The sequence below is a fragment of the Lutzomyia longipalpis genome, chromosome 2 (genome assembly GCF_024334085.1).
Source record: "Lutzomyia longipalpis isolate SR_M1_2022 chromosome 2, ASM2433408v1".
NCBI lineage: Eukaryota > Metazoa > Arthropoda > Insecta > Diptera > Psychodidae > Lutzomyia > Lutzomyia longipalpis.
In genome coordinates, this window is record NC_074708.1 from 20,504,992 (window position 1) to 20,531,974 (window position 26,983).

The window sequence follows — 26,983 nt, forward strand, 5'->3', positions numbered from 1 at the left end:
TTTGTGGGCTGTATCAGTAGACCAAAATGATTTTTTTTTGTGAAATTCAGTAATTTGGTGCATAAAAATGGTCATATCTCTGGTTCTATAACACTTATGGAAATTTCTTGAATATTTCTGGAAAGGTCTTGAAACAAGTTATATTATAGGATATATTATGTAGATTGTAGATTAGTAAATGGTCCTTCCAAGTGGTGTTGATGATCACTGAGCCCCTGAGGAGGCCCTTCGTACCCTTCAAGGCGGTGAAACTCCGCCTAAACACTCTACTTGCTTGTATTTTCCTTTTAATACCCTTCTTAATATCCGTTATATTCCCTTTAATTCCTTTGATAAACGAAAGTACTACATTATTTAATAATGTTAATCGTTTAAACGCTTTCCTATGTTATCTATTCTATATTCTATGTTCATATCTGTTAGTTCCTTTTATGTTCATTGGCTTCTTTGAATTCTTGAATAAATATTAAAACAATATTATTCTCAATCTGCCTTTTCTGGTGAAAATCAATTTAAATCAAATAACTCCACTGAAATCCATGAAAAATCAACCAGTAACGTACGAGGTTTGCACAAATAAACATTTAACAATGATATTCGTTTACGTTCGTTCGTAATTCTATGGTTAAAAAAAATCCGTCTTAAATTCTTTATTTACTTCCGGTGAATACAACATGGATCAAATCAATCCATCCTTTTTCTTCTCAGAAGTGGAGAGTCATTTAAGATTCAATATCAGAATCTCTACAAACGACTGTGACTCCGACTGCCACCAGAAGATGATCAAGGAAAGCGTCACAATTTTAACTCACCTAAATATTCTTTAAAAAAATCATATTAGGAGTGAACCTTCTGAAGTGGATTTCCAAAACGGTTCTGTTTTGAGCAAGTAATGAGATATTTCAGAGATCAACGATCTCTCAACCCCATCTTATCTGCCCTCAGAGCACCCACGGAAAATCCCTCAAGAATTACTTTACTTTCCCTAACTAAATCCTTTGGAGTCCGAAAGAATCTCTCTTACTGTGTGTCATCATTCCCTATGCCCCTGCGAGACATTACTTCAAATGGTGTCTATGCTGTGAAATCAAAACGATCCCACCAGCAAAAAAGTAACAATTAGAGATCGATCGCTCTCCCTCACAAAAAATATCCACAAGCAAGAGAGTGTGTTAGGGCACAAAAAATTCACGCCACACGGCTGGAGTGTGTGTACGTTGCATTGATGCAGTTCATTTGGTGTTCGATCGTCGCCCTAACGGTGATCCTTATCTGCAGCTCGGTGATATCGCTCTGCTCTCCAATGTCCAAAATCTCTTCTCTTGATGCGTCCGTGGATAATTTTGCGGAAAATCGCGATACCTTCACCCCTTTGCCACTTCTTTCATACACTTCGCGTGACGCTCATACTGATGGGCATGTATCGCCACATTTTCAGCCCAAACTCTTGCGATTACAGGCACTTTAGCCAATTTAAAGCTTTGCAACGCACAGAACGATGCGACAAGCTTGAAAGTTCAAACCAGAACTAGGATATATTATAATACTCTTCAAGATCACTTTTAGAACACAAAATGGCGGTTTTTTGTTTTACTAAAACAGTTTTTGCCATTTTTTGTCCCCACAGAATAGTTTTAGGGGTTTCTGAGGTTCTAGAAAGTTATAGAGAATTGTAAAACCTTTAATTTGATACTAAGTTGAGCAAAATCGGAGAAGTTATTTCAAAGATATCGCTCTTAGAACTTTTCAAATTCAAGAATATTTCAAATGGCCATATCTTCTTAACAGCGACATACATTTTCTTCATTTTCGGGCTGGTGAAAGATATTGAGTTAGGCTACAGCATATCAAAATTTAAAGGTAATCAATAATGGGAATTCGGAAATATTGCTCCATAAAGTTATGCAATATTTGTTTTAAATTTTAGCGCCTCTTGCGGCCATTTTTGAAATTTGAAATGTTATAGACAATTGTAGGGCTTTTTAAAACCTTTCATTTGAGCTTAAGTTGGTCAAAAACGGTCAAGCCGTTCTCGAGTTATTTCGAAAAGACACTTTTTGCTTCAGGCCGCCATGTTTGCTAAACGGCTTGAACGATTTTCAAGTAAGAATTGTTGATGAAAACGTCTCACTGAGCCCTACAACATACTAAAATTTCAGACCTCTAGCTATAAGAGAAGTAGTTGACGCTATAGAAATGGCGGACGGCGGCCATATTGGATTTTGAAAATGCTAAAAAATTAAATTTTACACCCACATTTCTATAGAAAACTTCAAACCGGAAGTCTCTATCTCTTGCCGTTCGAAAGTTATAAGGCAAAGTTTGGACCACCGGCAGGCCGGCCGGATCAAAAATTTTCCACCACCATTTTCGTAATTTGGGATGTCTAAAACGTGCTCATACCAAGTTTGAGCCCGATCTGAGATGGTCGGTTTTTCCGACGATTACAATACTTGGTGTTGGCCACGAAGTGGAACACCAACTAATTTTTAAAACGCCATTTCTCGGGACCGGCTCCAAAGATTTTCGATCTTGAGCTATCGTTTGAAAGGTCTCGAAGTCAACTGTAACATACTAAAATGTAAAGTAAATCGATAATGGCATTTTCAAAATATTCGAGTTCAAAATTCTCGAGAATTTTGATTTTGACTTTAGCGCCTCTCGCGGTCATTGCTCGAAGTTGCAATATTCTAGACATTTGTAGGGTTTCACGAAAAATTTCATTTGCGCTTGAGTTGATCAAAATTGGACTTTTAGAACCCGAGTAAGACATGCAAAGTTGCAACTCAATATTTTCAAAATGGCGACATAATATTTTTTTTTTACAAATAGATGTTATAGTAGGCTATAATGTATCAAAAAATGAAGCAAATCGATAATGGCATTTTCGAGATATTCATCGAAAACTCATCAAAAAAATTGTTTTTGATTTTAGCGCTCCTTGCAGTCACTTTTGAAACTTCGGATGTTTTAGAAAGTTGTAGGGTTTGTTGAGAGCTTTCATTTGAGCCTGAGTTGATCAAAATCGGCCAAGCCGTTCTCGAGTTATGGTCGAATTTCGATGAAAAATTTAGGCGGCCAAATTGGCTAAACGGCTTGACCGTTTTTAAAAAATGAGGTATTGTTGAAAAGGTCTTGATGGCCCCTACAACATACCAAAATTTCAGATTTTTAACTATTACAGGGGCTGAGATATGGCGAAAACAAAGGTGATTATTCAAAATGGCGGACGCGGGGGTGGAGGGTTGGATTTGACATAATAATCGGATTTCTTCAGGTCAATATTTAAACTTTGCCGCTTAACGCAAGACTCTATCACCGTTCTCTTGCAAATTAAGTGTATAATCCTGCCGAACGGGCGGGCGGCCGGAAAATTATTTTTTTGGCGCATACGTTTTTTGGAATGTGGGGACCATAATTCGTGTTCATCCCAAGTTTGAGCCCGATATGACGACTTTCGATTTTGCTCGGTACACAGAAGCTGTGTCTGAAAGAAACACAGCTAATTTTCCACCACAATTTTCGTAATGTGGGATGTCTAAAACGTGCTTATACAAAGTTAGAGACCGATCTGAGGTTTTCGATTTTTCCGATGATTACAATACTTGGTGTTGGCCACAATGTGGAATACCAACTAATTATTTATGCTCCACTGCCCTTGCGGCATGCGCCGTATGCTCTTATGTTAAGTTATTGGCGGCGACGCACGCAGCAATAACTCAGATGGCGCGATATGCTTTCCAATCTGTCAAAATATGGTGATTTTTTTGATATAGCGAAGCGAGCAAACTTTCTTGAGTTTATATACTAAAACTATTGAATAAAAATGTCACGTTTACTGTGCATTTGAAAGATTTTGGAAATAGTGATAAACTCTCCAGTGGATCTTGATTTATGAAGTTGCGAAAAATGATTTTTGTGCGTGAAAATTGTGCCTAAATATATAACCTTCGCAAGAGGACTCAAGATGCCGGTGGGGTGGAAAAAAATGGATTCTCCTACGCTCTAAAATTGCCATAAACGTTTAGTAAAGATTTATCGTATATCCTTCTTTAGACATGAAAAGTGTTCTTTTTTTTACTATAAGTGTGTGACCTGTAGAAAATAAGTGAAAATTCCTCTCATTAAGATAAACCAAATCACCATCATAGGGAAATTTCTTCATATTTGGAACAAGAAAACACTCAACCTCTAGCTACAAAATGTGTATAAAAGGTAGGTAATAATATTTCATTTTCTAGAGAGACAACATAAATTAAAATGATGAATTTAAGGAATTTTCCCGATCAAATTGGCATCTATAAAATGTACCTAAACATGTAAGCATATGGGAAGATGATTACCTACAAAAAATGAATGCATTCTATAATGTAATCATAATTAAGACACTTTATGGCTTTCATTGCATATTTTCTTATTTATTATGATTCTCGATAACTGCCTTTAGCATCTCAATGGGAGATTGCAGTTACATTTCTTCAAAACTCCTTCATTCTGAATGAATGCTAATCTTTAAAAGAAATTATGTCTGACTATCTGCTGCAAGTGAGCTTTTCTGAAATGATTGGGGTGATCATGATGAAATTTAGCATGGAGTGGAGGGCGTCATTACGCGAGTTAATAATGGGTACATTACATTCAACACCCTCGTCCTTCATACCGCCTTTATAGGATAAAGATCGTTTTATCTATTTTAATGAAAACTATTTCTTTTTTAATAATGTTTTGGACTAATTTTTATGTTTACGCTCATTACGCCCGCACTGCCTAACAAAGAAATCAAATTTTCTATACTTCTTGGTGAAGCATGTAAATTTTGTTTAGAAAATTATGAGACATTTGACCTATTTTCCTCTTACTTACCTTTTCTCCTCCTCTACGTACCTATAAAACTATATCAAGACAACAAGTTTGATGAATTTTCTATATAAAAAAAAACAATTTTTGAATTATTACAGAGAATTTATTATTATCTATATAATTTATTAGTATTTTACTCACTCTATATTACTATTAAGTAATTAATTTTATTCACAAAAATGTAACAAGTATATTGAAATGAGAACAAAAATTCTTTTAATTAGAATTATTAATATGAATTATACGTCTAAAACCACTAAAATATATGTCCGCAATAAAAAATAATCTAATCTAATACATATCTTGCACAAAATTTTTTCTTGCACATTCCATTGTATCATGAGGGATTCTATTTGAAAAAGACTCGTGTAGCTAATGACAAATTTGTTTGTGGTTTTTGCAATGTTTCTTTTTTTTCTTGTCCTCCAATATTATGTAACATCTTTCCATGCTATTAAATTTCTCACGAAGAGAAGATGTTGATGAATTGCATGTTGAGGACATTTTGGGGAAAACGATGCTGGATAAAGGTTTTTGGGTAGTGGTGTACACTGACAAACACAAACTGATATGTCATCCACAATAATGGAGTTTTAAACATTTAGTATGTACTCGTATTTATAAAACTTTCTGTTTCCAAGCTATTTTAGTCACATACAAATCCTAAATTTGGCTGTGTTTCTTTCATATTGATTTTATTCTGCCTTATAAGAGAACAGAAGTTACAATTGTTTTTCTCTATCTGAATTTTCATGTTCCTTATTCTTTTTACAACTTTTGTAATTTTAAAATTAAATTTATTTCTCTATTTACACAAAACCCAAGAAAAAAGAAATTCATAGAAAATACTTTAGTTAGATTGGGTTAAGCACCATTAAAAAAAGTAAATAATATTAATTACTGTATCTTACAATTATTAATCAAGTTGGGGATCTTCTTTTCAGACAAATTCTTTTATTATTACTAGACACATATATTCTAAATTATGTCATCTTTTACATTCAATGATTATACATACATAAATTAATTTCTCTTTGTAAATCGGAAGTTAATTTTAGTAGGTATTTCAAGTATATAAATTATTTATGTACATACATATAACTATAATAGTGTTGATTAGTCTCGCTAAGTGAAGAGATAATTCACACTATGTCTACATCGATTTATAGATAAAATAGAAGAGCAATATTAGTAAACTTTACTTTTATTCTTTGCTTTGCATGTCAGTAACGGATTAAAAAAAATGCTCCAATTGACAATATTATTTAGGTGTGTGTTTCTTAAAAACTACAAATGAGATTAATTTAGGTATAAATAGTTCCTGTAATTATTCAGTTAGTCTTCAATGTGTAACAATGGATCCTGCTTCCATATATTCTGAATTAAAATATTTCAGCAACCGCCGCAACTGGCGTCTCAGGCCTCCTCTCAAATGGGTGTAGGTAGGACTGTAAAATCCTGTAGGGCTGATTTAACAGTCTCATAAATGGGCCTATTCTCATCGGGACAATATCCATCGGGTGTACAAAGAGATTGTAGCTTGGATAGGTAGCTATCGAAGTTCTCATGACCCATTTTTTCTGGTGGCCCACCATTTGGTATCCGTACATGCTCCAACAAAGTAATCACATTGTTACGCAGACTCTCATAATAGTCGTTTAAGTTGCTGTTCCTCTGAGACATTATTTGATTTTCCTGTTAAATATGTATATAAAAAAAATGATTATTTAGTTTTAAGAAACATTTTAACTTAAACATTATAACGTTTGACATAGATATAAAAATATTTTTATCCGATTTCTTCATCGACCAATATTTTGTTTCTTATATCTTGTTATACTTGACTCTGACTCTCTAATGCGTTCAGAGATTGACAAAATATATATTCTTATGCTTGAACTTTAAAAGCATGGCCGATAGCTAAGGGAAAATCACTTAAATCTCTAAGTAATAAAAATATTTTCGATAAAAATCCGGATAAATAATAATAAAATTTTAAATATGGAAAAATATACCCACTATAAAGAGATAAATTGAAATCAGGTAGTAGTAGCGACACGTCAGACGTACTCATCTTCTCTCCCATTAAAAATAATGTGAATAAGGAATACATTCTTCGATGTAACGCTAAAGTCAATACCATATTGTTTAGTGGAAAATGTAGGACATCAAAATAACTCAAAGATATGTTACGACTTAAGGCCGTCAATTCCTGTGCATATGTGTAATTAGTTAAATGTGTAATATTCTAAATTGTAATGTAAGATTCTAAATTGATATCTCCGAATAAAACTATTCTCAAAAGTTTTTGATATATGAAGTTAAAATATGGAGTTTTGATTGTCTTGATTGATTGTCTGTTTTGTGCAGGGCTAAGTAGCTAAACTTATGAGCAACTTCAAGCGTCATTGCGCCTTTAAAAAAATGTCTCATTAGAACGCATTTATTGAAATAAATTAGCATAACTAAACTTAAAACTTTTTTTATTTTAGAATATGCCTCTTTGAGTAATTTTTTTCTATATTTCTTTTTTTTTTTCAAGAATCAATTTTATATGGGGGCTACTTGAATAGGAACTAGGATGAAAAATAATTTTGCCATGTAAAACTTGATATAAGAAGCCTCTGTACCAATAATTTCATCGCGATCGAACCAACGGTATAGGGATGCAACGGTATAGGGAAGCTGTTGTTTTAACCAACGTGATATAGGATATAGGGAAGACGCGAGATTTTTTCTTATATAAATAACAACACCCATCAATAACGAAAGAACGTGTAAAGTTCCGCAGATCGATAAGGTGCCTTTGTCCAAGTCCATTTGATATTCATGAATTTTAGTTATACATCCAACGAAAATTTAAAATGAAGCACACGAGGTTTCAAAGTATAGGATGGGTTGAGATACATAAAATAAAATTAAACGTGAGAAAGTAAATGAGGAGAAAAATTCAATGGCAAAAAACTTTTCCGACATTAAGGTGTATTTTTTTCTGAGTAGAGAACTAGATGTAAATAAATTAAAACTTTTGCGCACTAAATTAAAATTGAAGCATTTCATCCATTCTAATTGAGCTGTGAGCAAGTTGATAATTTACTTTCCGGAGTGAGTGAATTTTTTCACCTTAAACCACAAAAAACCTTCCTGAAGGGCTTTATTGCAATGAGCATTGACAACGGTGGAAAAGCTGTGGGAAAAGCATTTAGAAGGGAGGTTTTCCGTAAAATTATCTATGACATGTCGCAAAAGAGGCAAGTTAAAACCTACCGCAACATAATTTCGTGATTTATTCGTAAATATATCGAGAAATTCTTTAGTTATGCTATCCAGACCCCTTCAATAAATTGTTTCTCATGGCATTTTGCTCTACATGCAAACTCTTTACTAAAGTCATTTCCATGGGAAAATTAATTGGTGCTCCAAAGAGGCGAATAAATGTAATTTATATGCAAAAATGCACTGTATTTGCTTTAATATAAAAGGAAAACCTCTAGCGGCTGTAAATTTTGCAATTTCGCTGAAATATTCACCCGCACCCAATTATTTCCGACCCTCATGTGCACTCTCAGGCAGAAATTAAAACGACGACGTGTTAATGCTATGGTTACGTTTATTCAATAATTTCGAGCTACATCCAAAACCGTGATAGTTGCTACCACCAATGAGATAATGTGTCTGCAATTTGCCATTTCAGTAGACTTTTTTCAATTCAGGACAGAGATCCATTGAATTTCTTTTTATTTTCATATTGAACATAAAAATTTAGGAAATAACCCACAATCCCTCAATTAAATAAGATGTGCTTTGCATAAAAAATACAATCTTTATGGTCATTATATTGGGAATGAATAGGGAGGTGTTTTGGATAGTGAGTTATGTACGATAGATATAGTGCCCTTGTCAATTTTTTATCAAGATAAAATTTACTGTATTATAAATTACAAGAAGAAGATAAGATCCCAAAATAAGGTTGCACACGTCTTTTAGATAAGATGTAAGAGTTACAGAACATTAAACAAATTTTTTGAGCCAAAAACTAGGTACTTTAAATATGATAAATATTTACACATGGTCCCCTCATTCCTGCATACTATCAATTGAATATCGGTGCATTTGCAAATTAACAGTCATTGAAAATTTGCTAAGAGGTCTCACGAGCTCGTCTACTATTATATATTGTATATAGAACATTCTTTCTCTGTAGAATACTTATGTGGGGTCATATTTCAAGAGATTGGATCCACACTGGCGGTGGGACTATGTCAGAGCGCAGGCTGCACTTTCCAACAGAGAAAGAGAGAAAGAACCAAAATGTGGGTGGAGGGCGTTACTGCTGGCTTTTCCCGTTTTCCAATGGCTAGACACCGATTCAGTGCTCATGCCCAGAATCATTTTATCATCCAGAAGAAGACCGGCAGTCAGAGAAAAAAAAACCAAAAGAAAATTGTAGCAAAAATAGAACACGAAAAAAGCTCCCCAGGGGAAAGGGAGGGGCGCGAAAAATCCCAATGTGAGACAGAACGAGAGCAGAAAGACCGGAACATGAAGAAGAAAAAATACCACCGAAATATTTCATGCGCATGAATTATGTTTCTACTCTCTTGTGTGTTGCGTAATAAATTTTTCTTCCGAACACTAGGAGCTTTTTCGAGCTTTTTTTAGACACTTTCTACAGAGTGTGATGATTGTATTCCCTTCACTTGCAATTCCGCGCTATTTATCACTTCGCAAAGAATAGCCAGCAACCATTACTGAATATTGAAAAATTACCCCCATACCAATATTATCACACCAACGATGCATTTTGGCTCCCTAAAAAGCGCAATTTTCTCAAACCAAAAAGTTATGACTATGAAAGTTTTCTTCGGACATTTGCTACCACATACACCGATTTTCCCGTCGCATTTTCTTAATAAAATTTCATTATGTCAATAAATTTAATGAGTTTCTTTTCAAAGTCTCCAAAACTGCGGGAAACAGATGCTTGCGCAATTTCTGTCACATGTGCCTCATGCCGAACTTGTTGGGGACATCAAAATTTACCATGCCTTTTTAATGGAAACTCTGCTTAAGAAATTGGACTATGCTTCATTGATAAAACTCTCTGCCTTGCTTTCCCTTATAGAAACCCCAATTTCAATGACCGCACAAATGGAAAATTATAAAAACCCTGTGTCTTCAAATATGCTTCCAGTTTACCAGCCTGAATTTTTTCCTCACCACTTGGAGGAATTCATGAATTTTAAATTAATGAGTTTTTGATTTTATTTATTTACCAAACCGAGGGGAGACACACAAGTAAAATTCAATCGTTTGGCACTATTATTTACTCGTAGGGATGGAGCGAGTGTTGTGCGTGTGGAGAAGTTAAGGAAGAAGTTTTGGAAAGTTAAGAAAACTTTTGAAAGTTTCCAAAAACTAGATTGGGTTAAGGTTTTCATGTCGTACAAACTAAAATAAAGTCAATCATAACGCGTCCAGTTATTAGAGTTGGTATACCACAACACGGATGGGTCAGTCTATGCGTTGTAATTTAATTTTTAAGTAATATTAGTAGGCAAAACGGATTTTTTGTAAAATTTAGCAATTTGACAGATTAAAATGCTTATATCTTAAGTTCTATTAGACCTACAGAAATTTCTTGACTAGTTCTGGAAAGGTATTGAAATAAGCTATAATCTGACATATATTTCGATACATTTCAAGGTCACCCCCAGAACACAAAATGGCGGATTTATGTTCTACCAAAACAGTTTTTTGCACTTTTCGTCCTGAAAGAATGATTCTAGAGGTTTCTGATGTTCTAGAAAGATGTAGATAATTGCAAAACCTTTAATTTGATACTAAGTTGAGTCAAATCGGACAAGCGGTTCAAGAGATATGGCTCTTAGAACTTTTCAAATTCAAGAATTTTTCAAATGGCTATATCTTCTAAACGGCGACATAGAATTTCTTCATTTTCGGACTGATGAAAGATATTGAGTCAGGCCACAACATATCAAAATTTAAAGGAAAACGATAACAGATGTTGGGAGATATCGAGGGTTGGAAAATACACTATACTAAGTCGAGTTAGTATAGTATATTTTTAACGTATTTTTCGATAGCTTTTGATGTCCTTCATCTTCCCTCAAAATGACAAATTCGAATATTTGTTCCCTACAAAGTTACAGCGAAGACTGTAAAAAATTTTACATAAGAGGCAATGTAAATCTCAAACTTCAAATCGCTCTCCTGAAAATCAACAAAAATGAGTTAGTATAGTATATTTTCCAACCCTCGATATAGCCCCTTAAAGTTAGGCAATTTTTGTTTTTGTTTTTAGCGCCTCTTGCGGATGTTTCTGAAACTTGAAATGTTCTAGACAGTTGTAGGGCTTCTCAATACCTTTCATTTGATACCAAGATGGTCAAAATCGGTCAAGCCGTTCTCGAGTTATATCGAAAAAACACTTTTTGCTTTCGGCCGCCATATTTGCTAAACCGCTTGACCGATTGTCAAGTATGAATTGTTGATGAAAACGTCTCACTGAGCTATACAACATACTAAAATTTCAGACCTCTAGCTATAAGGGAACTGGTTGACGGTGTTTCAAAATGGCGGACGGCGGCCATCTTGGATTTTGAAAATGCGAAAAAATGAAATTTTACACCCACATTTCTATAGAAAACTTCAAACCGGAAGTCTCTATCTGTTACAGTTCTTGAGCTATAAGGCAAAGTTTGGCGCACCGGCCGGCAGGCCGGCCGGCCGGATCAAAAATTTTCCACCACCATTTTCATAATGTGGGATGTCTAAAACGTGCTCATACCAAGTTTGAGCCCGATCCGAGGTGGTCGGTTTTTCCGACGATTACAATACTTGGTATGTCACGATTGTGGTATACCAACTAATATTATGCTACGCTTAATTTCTTTTCAAAAAGTTCTATATGTTGTAAAAATTAGAGTGAATATTTTTATAAATAGGCATTTTTTTTTATTAATTTCACGAAATTTTAAAGCGCTCATGAGGTAAATATGAAAAAAAAAAATAAGAACACAAATGTGCTAACATCAAGTGAAACGCGCCATTCAAAAATTATTTACAAATAAAGTTAATAATAGTAACTATTAACGGTACTTATGCACAATAGGCCAATAGGGGCCGCAGTGCATGGAAGATGAAAGTCTCCGGGTCCCATTTAACGTAACGTAACGTAATGGTATTCTTAAGTCAGGATATATTTTTTCGATTCATTTGTTTTCTAAAAAATCTTATGTACCTACTAAATATTTAGTAAATATCATTACTTTGGTATGGAAAAAATAATTTATCGAAGAAATCATAATTTGGTAAAAAAAATATAAATAGATACATAATATGGTTTTACCCATTTCGGCCCTCAACCAACCTTAGCTTACGTACCCTATCGCCGTGATTCAAATGTGATTCCATGGCGTTGATATCGGACTTGAGTCTAAGCATTTGGGACTCTACTCGAGCATTTTCACGTTGGAGTTCAGTGATTTCCGCCTCGAGGGTCACAAGATCTTCGCCGTTTGGATTGGTGTTCATCATCATTTCCATGCCTAACCAGAGAGAGAGAGAGAGGAGAGTACAGTGGCGCACATTAGTCAGAATATTATAAAATAAAAAAAATAACAATAATAAATTATAAGAAGGTCTTTAAAAAATTAAGTATACTTAAACAGTAGGTTCTAGTTTTTTTGAGTCGATATACGAAATCTGTAAAATGGTTTTGAAAACCACATTTCCATGTGTCAGTGACGGATGGCTACAAGAACTTGGATCTCGGCCCAGGATTAAAGACACAATTCTGCCAGAGCTTTCGAATTTTAACTTAGGCTTAAAATCTTTTCCGATTGATAAGATTGCTGAAATACATTCTTTTTTTTAAATTAAAACTTATAACAGTTCATCTTATTTTGTTCTTTTGATAGCTTTAAACCTTTTAGTTTCATGTTCTTATCATTTTACTTGTATCTCCCATATCTTAACCTAATCCAAAAAGACGGTACAATAGACTAACAGCAAAGGATACCGGAAAAGAAAAGAATTTGCGAGACATCATTTCCGGATGTGAATTATTTTCTAAACGACAAGCTTGGTCTGCAAATAAACACAGAGCGGATGCTAAAGAATTCCCCTTTAAAATTGAAGAAAATAACATTTCACTTTTGTTAGTTTACACCCTATGACAGTCTATGCGGATGAAGTGTATATTTGTAAAGAGGGGGTGGTAAGCATTTCTGCATAATTCCGAAAATGCCATTCTGTGGGGCAACGCTCTATCCCAAAATTGCCGGGAGTCATTTATTCAAATGGTCAAGCTTCACAGCACCCCCATTAAAATTGAATAGAATGGTGAATTCGGTGCATAGCGGAGGCAAAGACGGTTGAGTTTCATCTTAATTGGTAATTAAAGTATATGAAAAGGGGTGGAATAATTTTCAAAATAGAGTGAACGCTGCTGAAATATAATTGTTGTACTTGAGATGAGTGCTAAATCTGGACAATTTTGGCTTGGTGAGATATAGAATTCTCCAAAAAGGATTAAGCTTTAAGAATTTCTTTGCATGTCTGATGATAATTTAAGTACCTATCGAATGGTGAAAAAAAAAGTATTTTATAGTTCTACACTGGTGAATTGAGCAGGAATGTATATAAAAAAAGAATGATTTCAAATTAAAAGCTGTAATCTGTACAATAATCGAAAACTAAATCAATAAACTAGAAATACGTTCTTCGTGAAAAAAGAAACCCGAATAAAATATTGAAAAAAAAGATACAAACTGAATATGAATAGTAAATTGAGTTTAACTCTTTTGGCCCTCACATGATGCATTATCTCACAAATCAATCACACGACATTTAGATGATCAAGTACATAAATGCAAAATTAAATTAAACAATACACGCGATATTGGGTAAAGGAGTGATAAGAATCTCTTGAAATGTATTGGGCCAAAAAAGTTTCAGAGTATTATTTAATTTTGATACATATTGTCGTTCACCAATAATTCAAAAAAATTGTTTGCTATTAAATTTCATTGCTTCCGGAAAAGCAAACAATCATGTATTTACTGCAATATCTTTTCAACAGTGTGTGTGCCAATATCATTATGAAATACGAGAATTGAACTTTTCAACTTTTCAATTGTCACTTGATGGTGTTTGAAATGTAAAAATTAAATAATATTTTCTCTTTTATCTTCATTTTTTTTTTAGCAATTTGATAAAATTAATAAAAGAACACAGAGGCACAGAAGGAATCAATTTCACGAATTTAGTTTAAAAAATATAGCAACAAGTACTTTGTTGACTGAATATGAGAAACACTTTGGAAAAGTTTGATTTTGGTGCAAACTTACCTTGAAATTATAGCTAGCAGAAATATTCACGGCCATATGTTAAAGCGGCGAAATTCTGATAATCTAAATCGGTAACAACAGGAAAGAACTTTTTTGAGATTGCGAGTCAACTGAAAATTCGAAAATATTCTTGCTGTGACATTGATTTTGTCAATGAACTCAAATGGTATTAGCACACACTGTCGGTAAAAGCACAAGGCAAGATCTTATGTATGTTGTTACGGTGTTTCACTACAATACTATACTGGATGGGCTATTAAAATCAAAATCGGCAATGGTTGTAAGTCCACCTACCCGTGTATCCTTTAGGATAGACCATGGTGACGTCGTCAGGGTATTTTGGCTTCTTGATACCTTGTGCAGCAGTTGGACACCCAGATAGCGATCGATGCGTTAGAAATGTACCATTTATATGGCCTGTGCCATCGCATCCTGGTGTCGGGCAGTTGACCCCATCAAATTTCATGGCTGTGGCTGCAGCTACAGCAGCTTTATGTTGCTCAACCGTACCTCCGTTCTCCAAGACCCGCATTTTGTTCCTGTTGGCTATTGGACAACCCGAAGCACTGTCGTCCAGAAGACAAACAACCATTAATGGTAATGGGTAATCGAAAAAAACTTAATTTTTATAAACTAATTAGATCAAATACCGGAGATAGTTAAGGTCCTATATAATGCTTAATTTAAATTCTTGAGATAATCTCAGATTTTTGTTATTCGTATATAATGTAAAGAAAGCCACTGAGAAAAGTTTTTGAGAAAACTACTACGAAAAGCTGAATGCAAAGATTAGTACTATTTACATTATGTTGGTGATGGTTAAAACTTGAATTAACTTCCTGGCCGTCCTATAGAATCATATTATATGTCATAATAGAGAAACGCTACTACCATTAATGAATTGAGACATCCTGTGTATTCCAAAGGTTATAACAACTGCTTTGGGTGAAAAATTGAGATGAGTCGATGATAGCTTAATACTACTCTCTAGATAACACACAGGTTTAGTAGCCCATTGTCATTCGGCTGATTGAATTTAAGTTTCGCCTTACTTTGTTAAAAGTTCAATTTGTAATAACCCCTTTAGGATTGTCGTCCTACAATATATAAGTTACCTAGTCGAATAACTTATAGATAGTCAAATTTAAATCAGTTTTACAATGTAGCCTTCGATTTACTTTCCCATTTTTATTTTTTTTTTAATATAATATTAACCCCTGAAACTTTTTTTTAATATAATGCCTATACTCAAAGATTCTTTATCGTATAATTAAGTTCCATTTGTATATGAACCCTTAATTTAAGTGTTAAAACGGAAAAAAATGTTACAAAAATATTATGAAAAAAATTAGAGTTAAAGGCATATTTAAATTCATTCACCAGGATTACCCCTCAGGGGTAATGTAATATAAAAGAAATTATCCAAAATGATAACAAGAGGGTCGCATAGAAAATCCACAAAATAACTCCCATTCGCCCAGCACTCACAAACCAGAAGTCACTCATTGTCACCCACGTACGCACTCATGCACGCTCTTTTTTTTTGCAAGCAAAGTATAAATAGGACGTTAAATACGTGATAATACTTTGGGATGTTACCTTCTGTGCGATAAAAATTTTCCCGTGGAGTGGCCGGAACCGTCGCAACCCGGAATTGGACATCTGTGTGAAAAATGAATTAATTATTTCCATGTGACTTTTTCCACATTAGAACGTGCCGAGAGGACAATGATGAGGGTCAAAATTATATAGCATTCCCAGCCTAGCGGAAAAATTTGAATATTTTCCAAATATCGTGATCCAGGGGATATACATCGAGATGCAGACGCACTCTTTGTTTGACCTACTAGTACATTAAACTTATTAGACGAATGAATGTTTTTTTTTTTAATACATAGTTCTTATAATCGCGATTTCTATTTTTTTCCAATGAATATCTTTAAAAAGAAAATATATTTTATCAAAATATAGTATAGGTGCATTTTTTCCTATTTTTAGGTAAAATTCAGTGTATATTATTAGTCAGGTTAACTCTTACTAGTACTTTCATAAATTAGGCTAACATAATCATCTAATATTAAATAGATACATTAAAAAAAGAAAACAAATTCTACTGAATGAATACCCTCTGCTTCCCCAAGCAATCTCTTCATATGTAGATTGTCTCCGAAATATGACATGAAAATTTATCTCTTTGTTTTGTACTAAAGAGTAGAAGCTACCTCCAACTCTCTTTGAGGAACAATCCCTCGTCTGAATATTTAATCAATACTAATTCACTATCTTCAATAATACATGAATGTTGTAATGTAAATTTAAATACTAACCTGAGTGGTTCCGAATCTTGTCCGTCTCTTGGTTTGCTTTTTGGTTTGTTGGCCCTGGGACATCCGGACAAACTTCGGTGAGATGAATAATTGCCTGTGACATGACCAGAACCATCACATCCTGGCGTCGGACACTTCAACTCTTGCGAGTGAGATTGAATTTGCGTCCTGTCCGGTCTGGGACATCCAGTTAGACTAGACGTATTAAAAAAAAAGAAAATATTTATATATTACATATATAAATCATCGCTCATAAGTTATACCTCAGCCCTGGGAAGGTATATTGATTTTTTCCGGTACTTTGTTCTTTTTCTAAGGGAGAAGGGAATATTGATATGAAGTGCGCTTGAACAAGGGCAAAATCATGCGGAAAATTTATTTAATTTACTTGTTAGAACTGGTAATTGGTCAGACGATAAAATTTTCTGATTTCTTCGGTTGTTTATCCCCTAAGGCTAAATGAGACACTCAAGTACATATAAAGCTAACTTTCTTTTCCATGTACGAGGAAAACAATAATATTTACTCGTATATTATTGTACTTAATTAAGAGTGCCGTCATTAAAATTGATTTCAAAAGTATTCTACTTTTTACTTTCATTAAAATAATCGAGACTCATATCAAATTCAAGCCCAAGGTTAAGATGCATAAAAAAAGGAATCTCCATCAACTTTACCACTTTCTCACCTTATCTTTTCTAAAAATAAAACAAAACCTAAGGAACATAAAGGAGCGTCATAAGGATTGCTTTGCTTAATTTAATAAACGTGTTTTTGGTCATTATCGTAAGGACGTGGTTAGAATATTATAACGATGAATGTTTTGGTAAACAAAAATCCATAGGTAATAAAATTTGTTTTTGCCAAAAAGAGGGAGTTTTCACTTAAAATCTCGTCTACCTCATTCTACCCTCTTGGAATATGACTAAAACTCTGTCACGTGGATAACCACAGCAAATTTATTTTCCTTCTAACTGACAAATTGCTGAACACACCACTATTACGTTATGGTTGGTATATACTATACAGAATGAAAATTTAATTCTATCATATCGGCCGAGATGATAAAGTGCAACCCCGAAACTGAAGACCTTTGGAGACGATGATAAAATGAAATACTAGGTGAGGTGAATTGGGACATTTATCGTATGGGAAGCTAAATTGTTAAGCATAAGGAATCCCCTCTTTGTCATTGTAGGATGGTAATTGAATTATGACAGTACATCACCCACCGTCGACATTAATGAAGAATTGATGGTGCGACCCCAAAAAGATTTTGGGCAACTATAGTGCCACTTGAGATTCGGTATGATATGTATGGAATGAAAACACTTACCTGTCTTTTGTTAGGGGTTTATCATGTTGCGGGATGTGCTGAGGTGGTGGCATAGCGTAGCAAGTAGTTGCACTCGGAGAATAACCAGCAGAAACTGGTGTAGGATATCCAGCGGGACCAACGGTACTGCCATATGGACCACTGCATTGGTAAGCGCTTGGAGCATAGCCAGGGTAGCCTGTTGGTGGGTATTCAGGCTGGACTACCATACCATATCCACTTGGATGTGGACTATAGCCTAACAAAAAAAATATACAATTTTTTTCAAACACAAAAAAAAATTAAATCAATATGAAAAACAGGCTGTTATGTAGCTTATGTATGAGATGGCATAACGTGAAAATAAGATATGCGGTATATATCATCGTGTAGGATCAATTATTGACTGATTTATTGAATGTGCAGAAGAACACTTATAGGTACCTTTAATAGGTATATATTATTTTATATAAAACTCATCTGATTAAGATAGAGTTTCAAAACTAGGTGATTATATGTACCTATATTTTATTTAGATTGAGTTCTTCGATAAACAGAATTCTTTTACGTCGGGAATAAAACTTTGATGTTAGGCGCAAAAAGCTGCTCTTTAGCATTTTTTGCCAAAATCTCGTGGGTATAAGGGGAAATTGAAATTTTTTCAGAAAAATGTACACACAAAAAAATTTTAGCAGTATTTTCCAAAAAAACGCTGTTTTGTTTTTAAAATGTGTAAAAATTTTGATTCAATCACGAAAATTCGCGATTGTTGTAAAGTATATTATGAAAAGCTTTTGATTCAAAAATAAAAACGATTGAAACAAAAGCTAAGCAATTTAAAAACTACTATGCCCAAATTATTAATTCACATAGTAATATTTACTACGTCAAATATTGAAAGTATAATTTTAGGTTTTGATTCAATTTCTTTCATATTTAAATAGTAATCTACTATGTAAAATATTTAAAAGTATAATTCTTCGTAGGTAGATTCAAAATTTTTATTTTTGATCCTAATAAAAATATTAAATGTTAATTTTTTCCATATTGAAATCACTTTTTCTCATACGCAATATTAATTTGAGACAACTTGAGGAAATGCTAAAAGAAAATAGTTTATGGACTGGAAAATAAAAGTGTACAGTGAAAGGATATCTCCATTGGAAATTAAAAAGAATTACAATCTGAACGATTTAAAAAAAAGGTAAAATTTTTTAGAGATATTTTGTATAGCTCAACTTCTACAATGAAATTTACTTTCCAGAAAAATTATATTGCCCGAGATCAATGAGAAAAGCCTTATTCGGAAAACTGAGATTGGCCTGAACTCAACAAGGATGACGGCGTCGAAAAACGACTTTTAAAAAATATACGGAATAACGTGGATGGTATGTAATATTATTGATATTTTTTCATTTGATCCACCATTTAATTATAATATAAAATTCATATTTTTCAGGAAAAATCCAGTCATATCTCCCAAATCATCAAAATGGAAAACCCGAAGGAAGGAGATCCAGAGGACGACAAGTTCAGGCAGCAAGAAAATTAATCAGGATGTGCTAAAATATTAAATTACGTATGTACATATAAAAAACGTGTAATCAAATATAAGAAGGTGAAAATAAAAAAAATGAAATCAAATTGAAAAGCAATGTGTTTTAATTCTGAATATTTTAATATCTAAACCAATAAGAAATGATATCAATACGTACAAACAATGAATTTAAAATTGATGCATAGTAAAATCTAATGTGTCTTTGATTGATTTGACCTGTGCATAGTACAAACTACATTATGCATTATTGGCGCGTTTTCAAAAGCTATCATAGTAGATTCTAAAATGCAATAGCTTTTGAAGCTACAATATGCATTATAGGCGCGTATTCAAAAGCTAACGTAGTAGAATCTAATGGAATTTTGTATGGGAACAGTATTTATTACTACGCGCATTTTTTTGTGTGTAGTATTTGTTTGGCTTCCGTTGGGTATAACAACAAAAGAATCTTTCACGGCTACAGCGGACAATGTTTATCCCTTTTGGTATTCCGCGCGCGGGAGGGTGTATGGAAATGGGGTGAATCAGCATTAGAGAGCACCTCTCTATCGGTGAGTTTTCCGTGTCATTGTTTCCTCATTTTCAATGGCTATATCGCAGAGGATGAGGATGTTGATGGGCTCCTTTGTGGCTAGAAAAATGCCACTAGGGCGGTCAACAAGAGAAAGGGATGAAAACCACTCTGGGGAAAACCCTTTAGCGGAAATCCTTTCAAGTTCGTTGTCAGAGAGAGGAAAAATTCCATCTTGTTCCATTCTCGAAACGACATGGGATTTTAATTATGAAAAATGATTAAATTTACTCACCACTTGGATCCCGGTAGCTTTCCATATAGTGTGAGGCCCCACTGTCTGGCGTGGACTCCCGGCTATAGACAAGGCCAAAGCCCACGGGTCGGGGTGGCCCACTAAAGTCCACTGGTTCTGTCTGTGGCGACCGAGGGGTTCCACCAAAACTCTGGGGATGTCCCATCCCATCCGGATGAGTCGAATACTGTGGACTTGTGTCACCACTGTGAATAAAAAAAATTATTTTATTTCAAACCTCCCTATATATTTATTTTTAAATCCCATATAAAAAACGATACAGTGGTACAACAATGCACTTTCAGTATAGCATACATAGTATTATATTGAATACAACAATGAATATGTTTGAATGGATTGAAGCAAAAGTAAAATTTCGCCGTAAAATTTTGCTTAGGTTATTAAAAAATCTGTTGAATTTAGTGATAAGAGTTTTAAAAAAAATTGATATCTTTTTTTTTATGAAGTAAGTTCTAATTTAAAAATATTTTTTATTAAAAAAATCAAGATTTTATACCTTATAATAATATATACCTTATGGTTTATAAAAATTAAGTATAAAAATAAAAAATGAAAACTGAAGAGTATTTATCTGAATGAAAATATTCAAATCTTCGGACATAAACGAATTATTCGCCATAAAATTAAAATATTGGGCAGGTAAACAAACACCTTTTGTGAAAACCTTAGCATTTATTTAAAAGATTTTATCATTGTTATTTGAGTTGGTTAGAATTTCTTACCAATAAAAATTATTTGGTTTTCCACGTATACGGTATATCATGCCTATTAATATAAATATAAATAGGTATAATATAATTCTATCCTCTTTTTTTTTTAAAAAGTAAATTAGATTAGATATGATTATATTTCAAAGAAATTGTATATTTTAATGTAAGATTTCATTATATGTACGTTAATGATGTACATAATCTAATTCTTTCGACTTTAAACCCATCCTTTCTCCACCCAAATGATAATAAAATCTCAAGACATTGTGTGGAGTTGTAATATTACTTGAGATGGGAGTTTGTGGATGGGATGTCGAGACAAGGAAATCCTTCAAGTGCACTTGAGATTAATGCCACTGTGGAGCTGATGATTGTACCCAAAGTAAATTGTAAACGTACCTGTGAGGCAATCTGTTGACACTCAAGTCAAGTGTTTGCCCTTGAGGACTTGGCACTTGTGGACTCGCCAGGTGATGTGGACTAGCACCTGGCTGTGGGCTGCCCGTTTGCATGCGTTGGCCTCCGTAATGGGGTGAGTTAAATCCGTGAGGACTGGATGAGGTTACGCTGGACGTAGAGAGGTCAATAACGGGACCATTGGGTGACGGAGAGCCACCACTTTTATGCGGAATTGGATGAGGGGTACCAATCTTAACCGATAGATTTATAGCACTAAACCCCGGCGGAAGTGTTCCTGTAGTCGGATCATAGTGATACATTGGCCGAGGATAAATAGGTGCTGAATTCTCATCCATATCTTGCTTCATCATAGCATGTGCCATATGCTGCTCCTGAAGATATTTTTGCTGTTGATTAATATCCTCCATACTTGGTTGTATATAGGGATACATATTTGCTCGTTGAGGGGGGCAATTTGGGTCGTACCGCTCAAATGCAGTCGTGATAGGTCCTACACCTGGATCGTACGGCCGATGAGACGATGTGTTTACGGATAATTCATATCCAGTGGGAACGGTTCTATTACCTCCGATATCACTATAAGAAACTGTAGGCCTAGCCAAACCACTGAGGTCATTCATTTGTGAATACCGGATTTGCTGCTCTCTTATATAGGGATCATCAATGGACATTGGTGGTGGCACAGACATCATGTCAAATGGCCTCTGGGGTAGTGACTGTACATTTTGCAATTGTGAATGTTGATGCATCTCAAGGTATCCATTCATATTCTGGGTATGCTGAAGACCACTGAGAGGCTGATTTCCAATAGGTGGACATTTATTGATGCTACCACTCTCAGCTGACGTCATTGAACTTGAGCTTGAGTCGTGATTCATGTATGAATCATAGGGTTTAGGTTGATTTAATGGCGCTTGTGCGTTGTGATTCGACTGCGTGGGTGGACTCTTGCACGCTATGGAATGCTCAGATTTTATAGATGACAGTACCTCAGATTTGACAATAGATTTATTGATGCTAACACTCGTGTTGTTATTGTTGCACTTTGCACTGTTGTTATTATTGTTACTGCTTATTGTAAGATTATTCGAAACAGGGGTATTCTTAGATGAATCTGGAAGTTTCTGTGACTGTTTTGTAATTTTTGCTTGATCAACTATTTGATTCTGTTCAACTGAGGACTTCTGTTCAAATGTTGTTGCTGATTGACTGGTCTGTGTTCCAAAATATGCGTCGGTTGTTGGAGGTCGATTGATGGGTTGGGAGTTGGATGCAAAGTTAATGTTGTATGGAATTTTCGTTTCAATATCCGTTGATACAAGTAATGGTCGATAGTCCGTCATTTGATGACAGTTTATCACTGAAAAGCAATTAAGTAATGTTGATCTAAATTCACGATCTCTAACAACATCAACTACATACAACAAATCAAATAGCCAACATTTTTTGAGATGGAATTAAATTAAAGTCAAAAACTCCTATAAGTTTGTCTCCTTATTTGGACACCCAACATATTACATAAAAAAAGTATATAAGTATAACAACACTAAAGGATAGAGAAACTGCACAACATCAAGTAACGAGATTATAGGTATATATATTTATTATAAATGTGAGTTGAAGTGTAACAAACCTGCCGAAAGTGTTGACTTTTGGCGATAAGTGAAACCGTTTTGATACTTTTGCTCTCTTGCAGCTGCTTTACTAGCCGCAGCCGTTGGACAACCGGAGAGACTTCTATGACTATTCCGATTTGAGCTTACATGCCCTCTACCATTACAGCCGGGTGTTGGACATTTTAGAATTGTTTCATGCATCGCCAATACTTGTCATTCAAATTTGATTGAATTTCAATGGAATTTTTATCGGATTTTGAAATGAGAAAATTCATTTAATATTGAGTATATTCTTTTAAAATAATAATAAAATAGAAGAAAAGAATCATAAACGTTTTAATACTATCATAAACTAGTGCTTTTGTATATAAAGAATATAATAAATCAATATCTTCAATAAGGTTAAGAAGATGAAATCAATAAGACAAAACCTCTCTGACCCCAACTATAACGATTACTTTTTTTATATAATTTTTGACTGAAAATGAAAACAAATAAAACATTAGCGGGGAGAGAGTTAAAAATTGAAATCAAATATTTCCAAGTTTATATCTTATGAAATTTCTCATTCAGTGCAATATATGAGCTACGAGGTAAAAGAGAATATACTCAATATGTATTTTACATAAGTACCTTTAACTTATTCTACTAACTTTCTAACAAGTTAGTTGATATTAATAAAAATTATCCATCAAAATAATTTCCATCTCAAAAAATATTCTGAATGAGAAAAAAAGGGTTTTAAAATCAAGAATTGAATTGCAGATAAACTAAGAAAAAATTAAAATTTTTCGAAAAACGGATGTTTTTTTTAAAGCTCTCTACCCCGCTAATTAGATAATATGAAAATTTAACATAAAAATTGAAATAAATAGTGTAAGCATGCAAATTTTGACTGGAATTTCAAAAGAATGCAAAAGCAATATGAAGAACTATAGGTACATATCCATTTTTAAAAAATGAAAACATTAATTTTAAGATTTGAAACTTTGTTTGCTTACTTTCTGGCGTAACTTTATCCTTTCTTGGGCATCCAGATAGGCTATCCGTTAAGAATTACTTTAGATGTTATTTCCAAATTCAGGTGCCAAAACTCACTTACCTACGGTGGTGAGAATACAGTCCTGTAACATGACCTTGGCCACTACATCCAGGTGTTGGACATTTGCTTCCTTCTAAAAATATAAGAAAATAAAAATACTTTTAGTATAATTTTTTCTTGGAAAAGTCTTAGAATATTTAAGTATCTGATATTTCCACTCATGTCCACATAGTTACATAAAATTACAATGTTCGACAAAAGTCCTTTTCAGATCCAACCTATTTTGTATAACCAATTTCAATCAATAAAGATAAACTAATCTGTTCTTTCTAAAAAAAATATCTTCGAATATGCAAGGGAACAAAAAGAGACACAATAGAAATAAAGTTCACCGGGCATTGGATTTTTCGGGTATAATTTATCTAATAGTAAAAAGTAAAATCTCTTTTATCGTTCATCGTTTCAATCATAAAGTGTTTTAGAATATTTATTAAGAAAAAAATATTAAAATTAATGGATAATCAAAACGAAATCTTGTAATTCACAGTGAGAATAGACAATTGTAAAGGTACTTGTCAACATTCTAGAATCCTTAGGTGAAACGTGACCGGGTTTCTTCAAGTACTTCCACCCTCGAGCAAGGGCGAGAAATTAAATAATCCTCCAAATGGCAACATGGAATTTATTGTCTTTGTACCTCACCTAAAGTGCCCAGATAAAATATGAGCTGAGTTGGGGACACGTGAAACAAGGGTTGAACACCATTTAGCGTGCGAGATGTATAACATAGGGCATGTAAAAATATCAACGCCCCACTTTAAGGAATCTCTGCAAAATATAGTCCCTGGTCTTGAAAACAGAGTATCTTAGGGAGTACCTCTTTAAAGAGCTTATGCATCGACAAGAAAATTAAAGTTCTCCGACTTGGGATTCTTCGTCATTTTCGGGACTGCATGTTATCTCACAATGTAGAGCGACTTTCAACATAGATTGTGGCACTCTCAACAACCATTAGCTCTGTGCATTGAGCCGCCCCCAACTCCCAAAAACACCCCCGAGTGCTGGGAAATCGTTTTGTGCTGTTCAACAGACAAGTCTCCCCAGCGCCCCTCAATTTCCGCCCGCTCCCGCACTGCGAATGTGTTAAAAGGATGTAGAAAACAACGCAACGTTTTATTTTATTAAGTAGAAAATACTGGTAAAATAGTTGCTGGGCTAGGAAGGGTGTGTACAGATAGGGGGTCTCGTTGGGGTGGCTTCCAGATAATTCCTTCCCATCAACCATTCTTGTATATAATGCTTCCCTCGCTTCTGTCGCGGGGAAACCACGGAATTATGGTGGATGGATTGAAAAGTACCTCAGCATGTTAGACATAGAGTAAAAGAAAGGGAAATAATTTAAGAGATGCGAAAAGGAGTGACGGGAATGCGAATGAATGATTAAAATTGTGAAGAAGCTCATTACATTTTAAAGTGCGTAACTTTTGAGAGAAAATTAAACAAAGTTACAAACTTAAGATTGCAGTAGGAATCATAAACTGTGTTTTGAGAAATAATAGAAATAATGACTCAATGATCAAAAATTACAATAAATAATAATAAGTAAATAATAATTGGCCTTTTAGATGTTATTTCTGTTATTATCCTCGTGGAAAAGTAGTGGAATGGTATCAAAAAATACTACCAAGTGAGAGCTTTTTTACGGATATGATTGTATTAATTTTTTTAACGAAACAGTCAACCTATTCCAATAGTATAGGTATTATCATTGGCGAAATAGGTTACTTTGCTGATACTATGTATTCGAACTGGTGACTTAATGGATGCGGGCTTATTGCTCTATCCCTTGCACCCCAAACTCTCTATTAATTACTTAATAACCAAAAATATTAATAATAATATTCATTTTTGAGAGAGAAAAATAGCCAAGCGAGCGCTGTATGGTATCCTAATTTTTTTTAGCAACAGTGTAAGAATTAGCATTTGAAACACATCTTATACTAATGCATTTGTGAGGAATGTATTTATTTTTGGAGTCTGCAAATTCCTTCACATGTTAATTTTACCTTTTAATATCCGACAATTTTTTATTGTACCATTGTATTCATAACGTGTACGCTATATTATGTGAGTTGGTAGGATACCACACCAGAGGTTTGTTTAAGTATTTAAGTAAGTAAGGCTGTATTAGAGGATGTAATGTTGAATTTTTGTTATGAAATTCAGTTAATTTGAATAAGCGAAAATTGCAATATACTTAATTCAATAAACTGATATTTTAGTGTAATTTCAGGAATGTCTTGAATGAAATAGACAACAATTACAGTATATTACTTACATATCAAGTATAATAGCGAATATTTGTTTTCTGATTTTTTTTGTACATTTTCGATCGCAGTAAAGTTGTCGATTGTATGTAATCGTTTTGCAAAAAAATCACTTAGCAATTTACAAACGTTTCCAATAAATCGACAAGCTTTCTTTCGTTGATTTTCTATACGCCGTAAAATCACAGTGGAGCTTTCTTTCTTCTCCTTGATTTTCGTGCTCATTTTTCATTGGTGTTACGAATGCGAGCAAATGAATACAAGAAAAAGAAAGCTCTTTTTTTCTGCCGCAATACCGCCCAACCGAAGCGGAAATGGGTGGAAATGTTCCGCCCCATTTTCCCAAGATTCACCTATCGCGTCGACTCATTTCTCAATGTGCTTTTTGTGTTCCCATTTCTGGGTACAAAAAATATAAGAAAAATATAGGTGATTTTTCAGAGACGGAGAATTTTTGAACATTAAGCGGATTTCTAATGTGTGACAAAATTTATTCAATTAAAATGCACTCGATATAAAAAAAATAATATTTTTTTTTAATCTTAAAAAAATCTGATGTGTGCTGTGTAGAATAAAAATATGGTTTATTTTTCTTTGCATATAGGTG

At 34.0% G+C, this 26,983-nt stretch overlaps 1 protein-coding gene across 2 annotated transcripts in view; it reads right to left on the reverse strand.

The window, feature by feature from the left end:
- Positions 1-4,941: 4,941 nt before the first annotated feature.
- LOC129789295 (myelin transcription factor 1) overlaps positions 4,942-26,983 on the reverse strand; it is a 37,096-nt gene continuing 15,054 nt past the window's right edge. Inside the window, exons 3-13 of one of the 2 annotated variants that reach the window (XM_055826004.1) lie at positions 24,110-24,182; positions 24,009-24,049; positions 23,025-23,216; positions 21,371-22,751; positions 20,241-20,446; positions 17,898-18,135; positions 16,562-16,756; positions 15,834-15,896; positions 14,529-14,800; positions 12,268-12,431; positions 4,942-6,555 (exon numbers count right to left, since the gene is read on the reverse strand). In XM_055826004.1, the coding sequence (XP_055681979.1) occupies positions 6,289-6,555; positions 12,268-12,431; positions 14,529-14,800; positions 15,834-15,896; positions 16,562-16,756; positions 17,898-18,135; positions 20,241-20,446; positions 21,371-22,751; positions 23,025-23,216; positions 24,009-24,049; positions 24,110-24,182 (3,092 nt within the window). In that variant the 3' untranslated portion in view covers positions 4,942-6,288. The remainder of the gene's footprint in view (positions 6,556-12,267; positions 12,432-14,528; positions 14,801-15,833; positions 15,897-16,561; positions 16,757-17,897; positions 18,136-20,240; positions 20,447-21,370; positions 22,752-23,024; positions 23,217-24,008; positions 24,050-24,109; positions 24,183-26,983) is intronic. The other variant, XM_055826005.1, reaches the window with a different exon arrangement.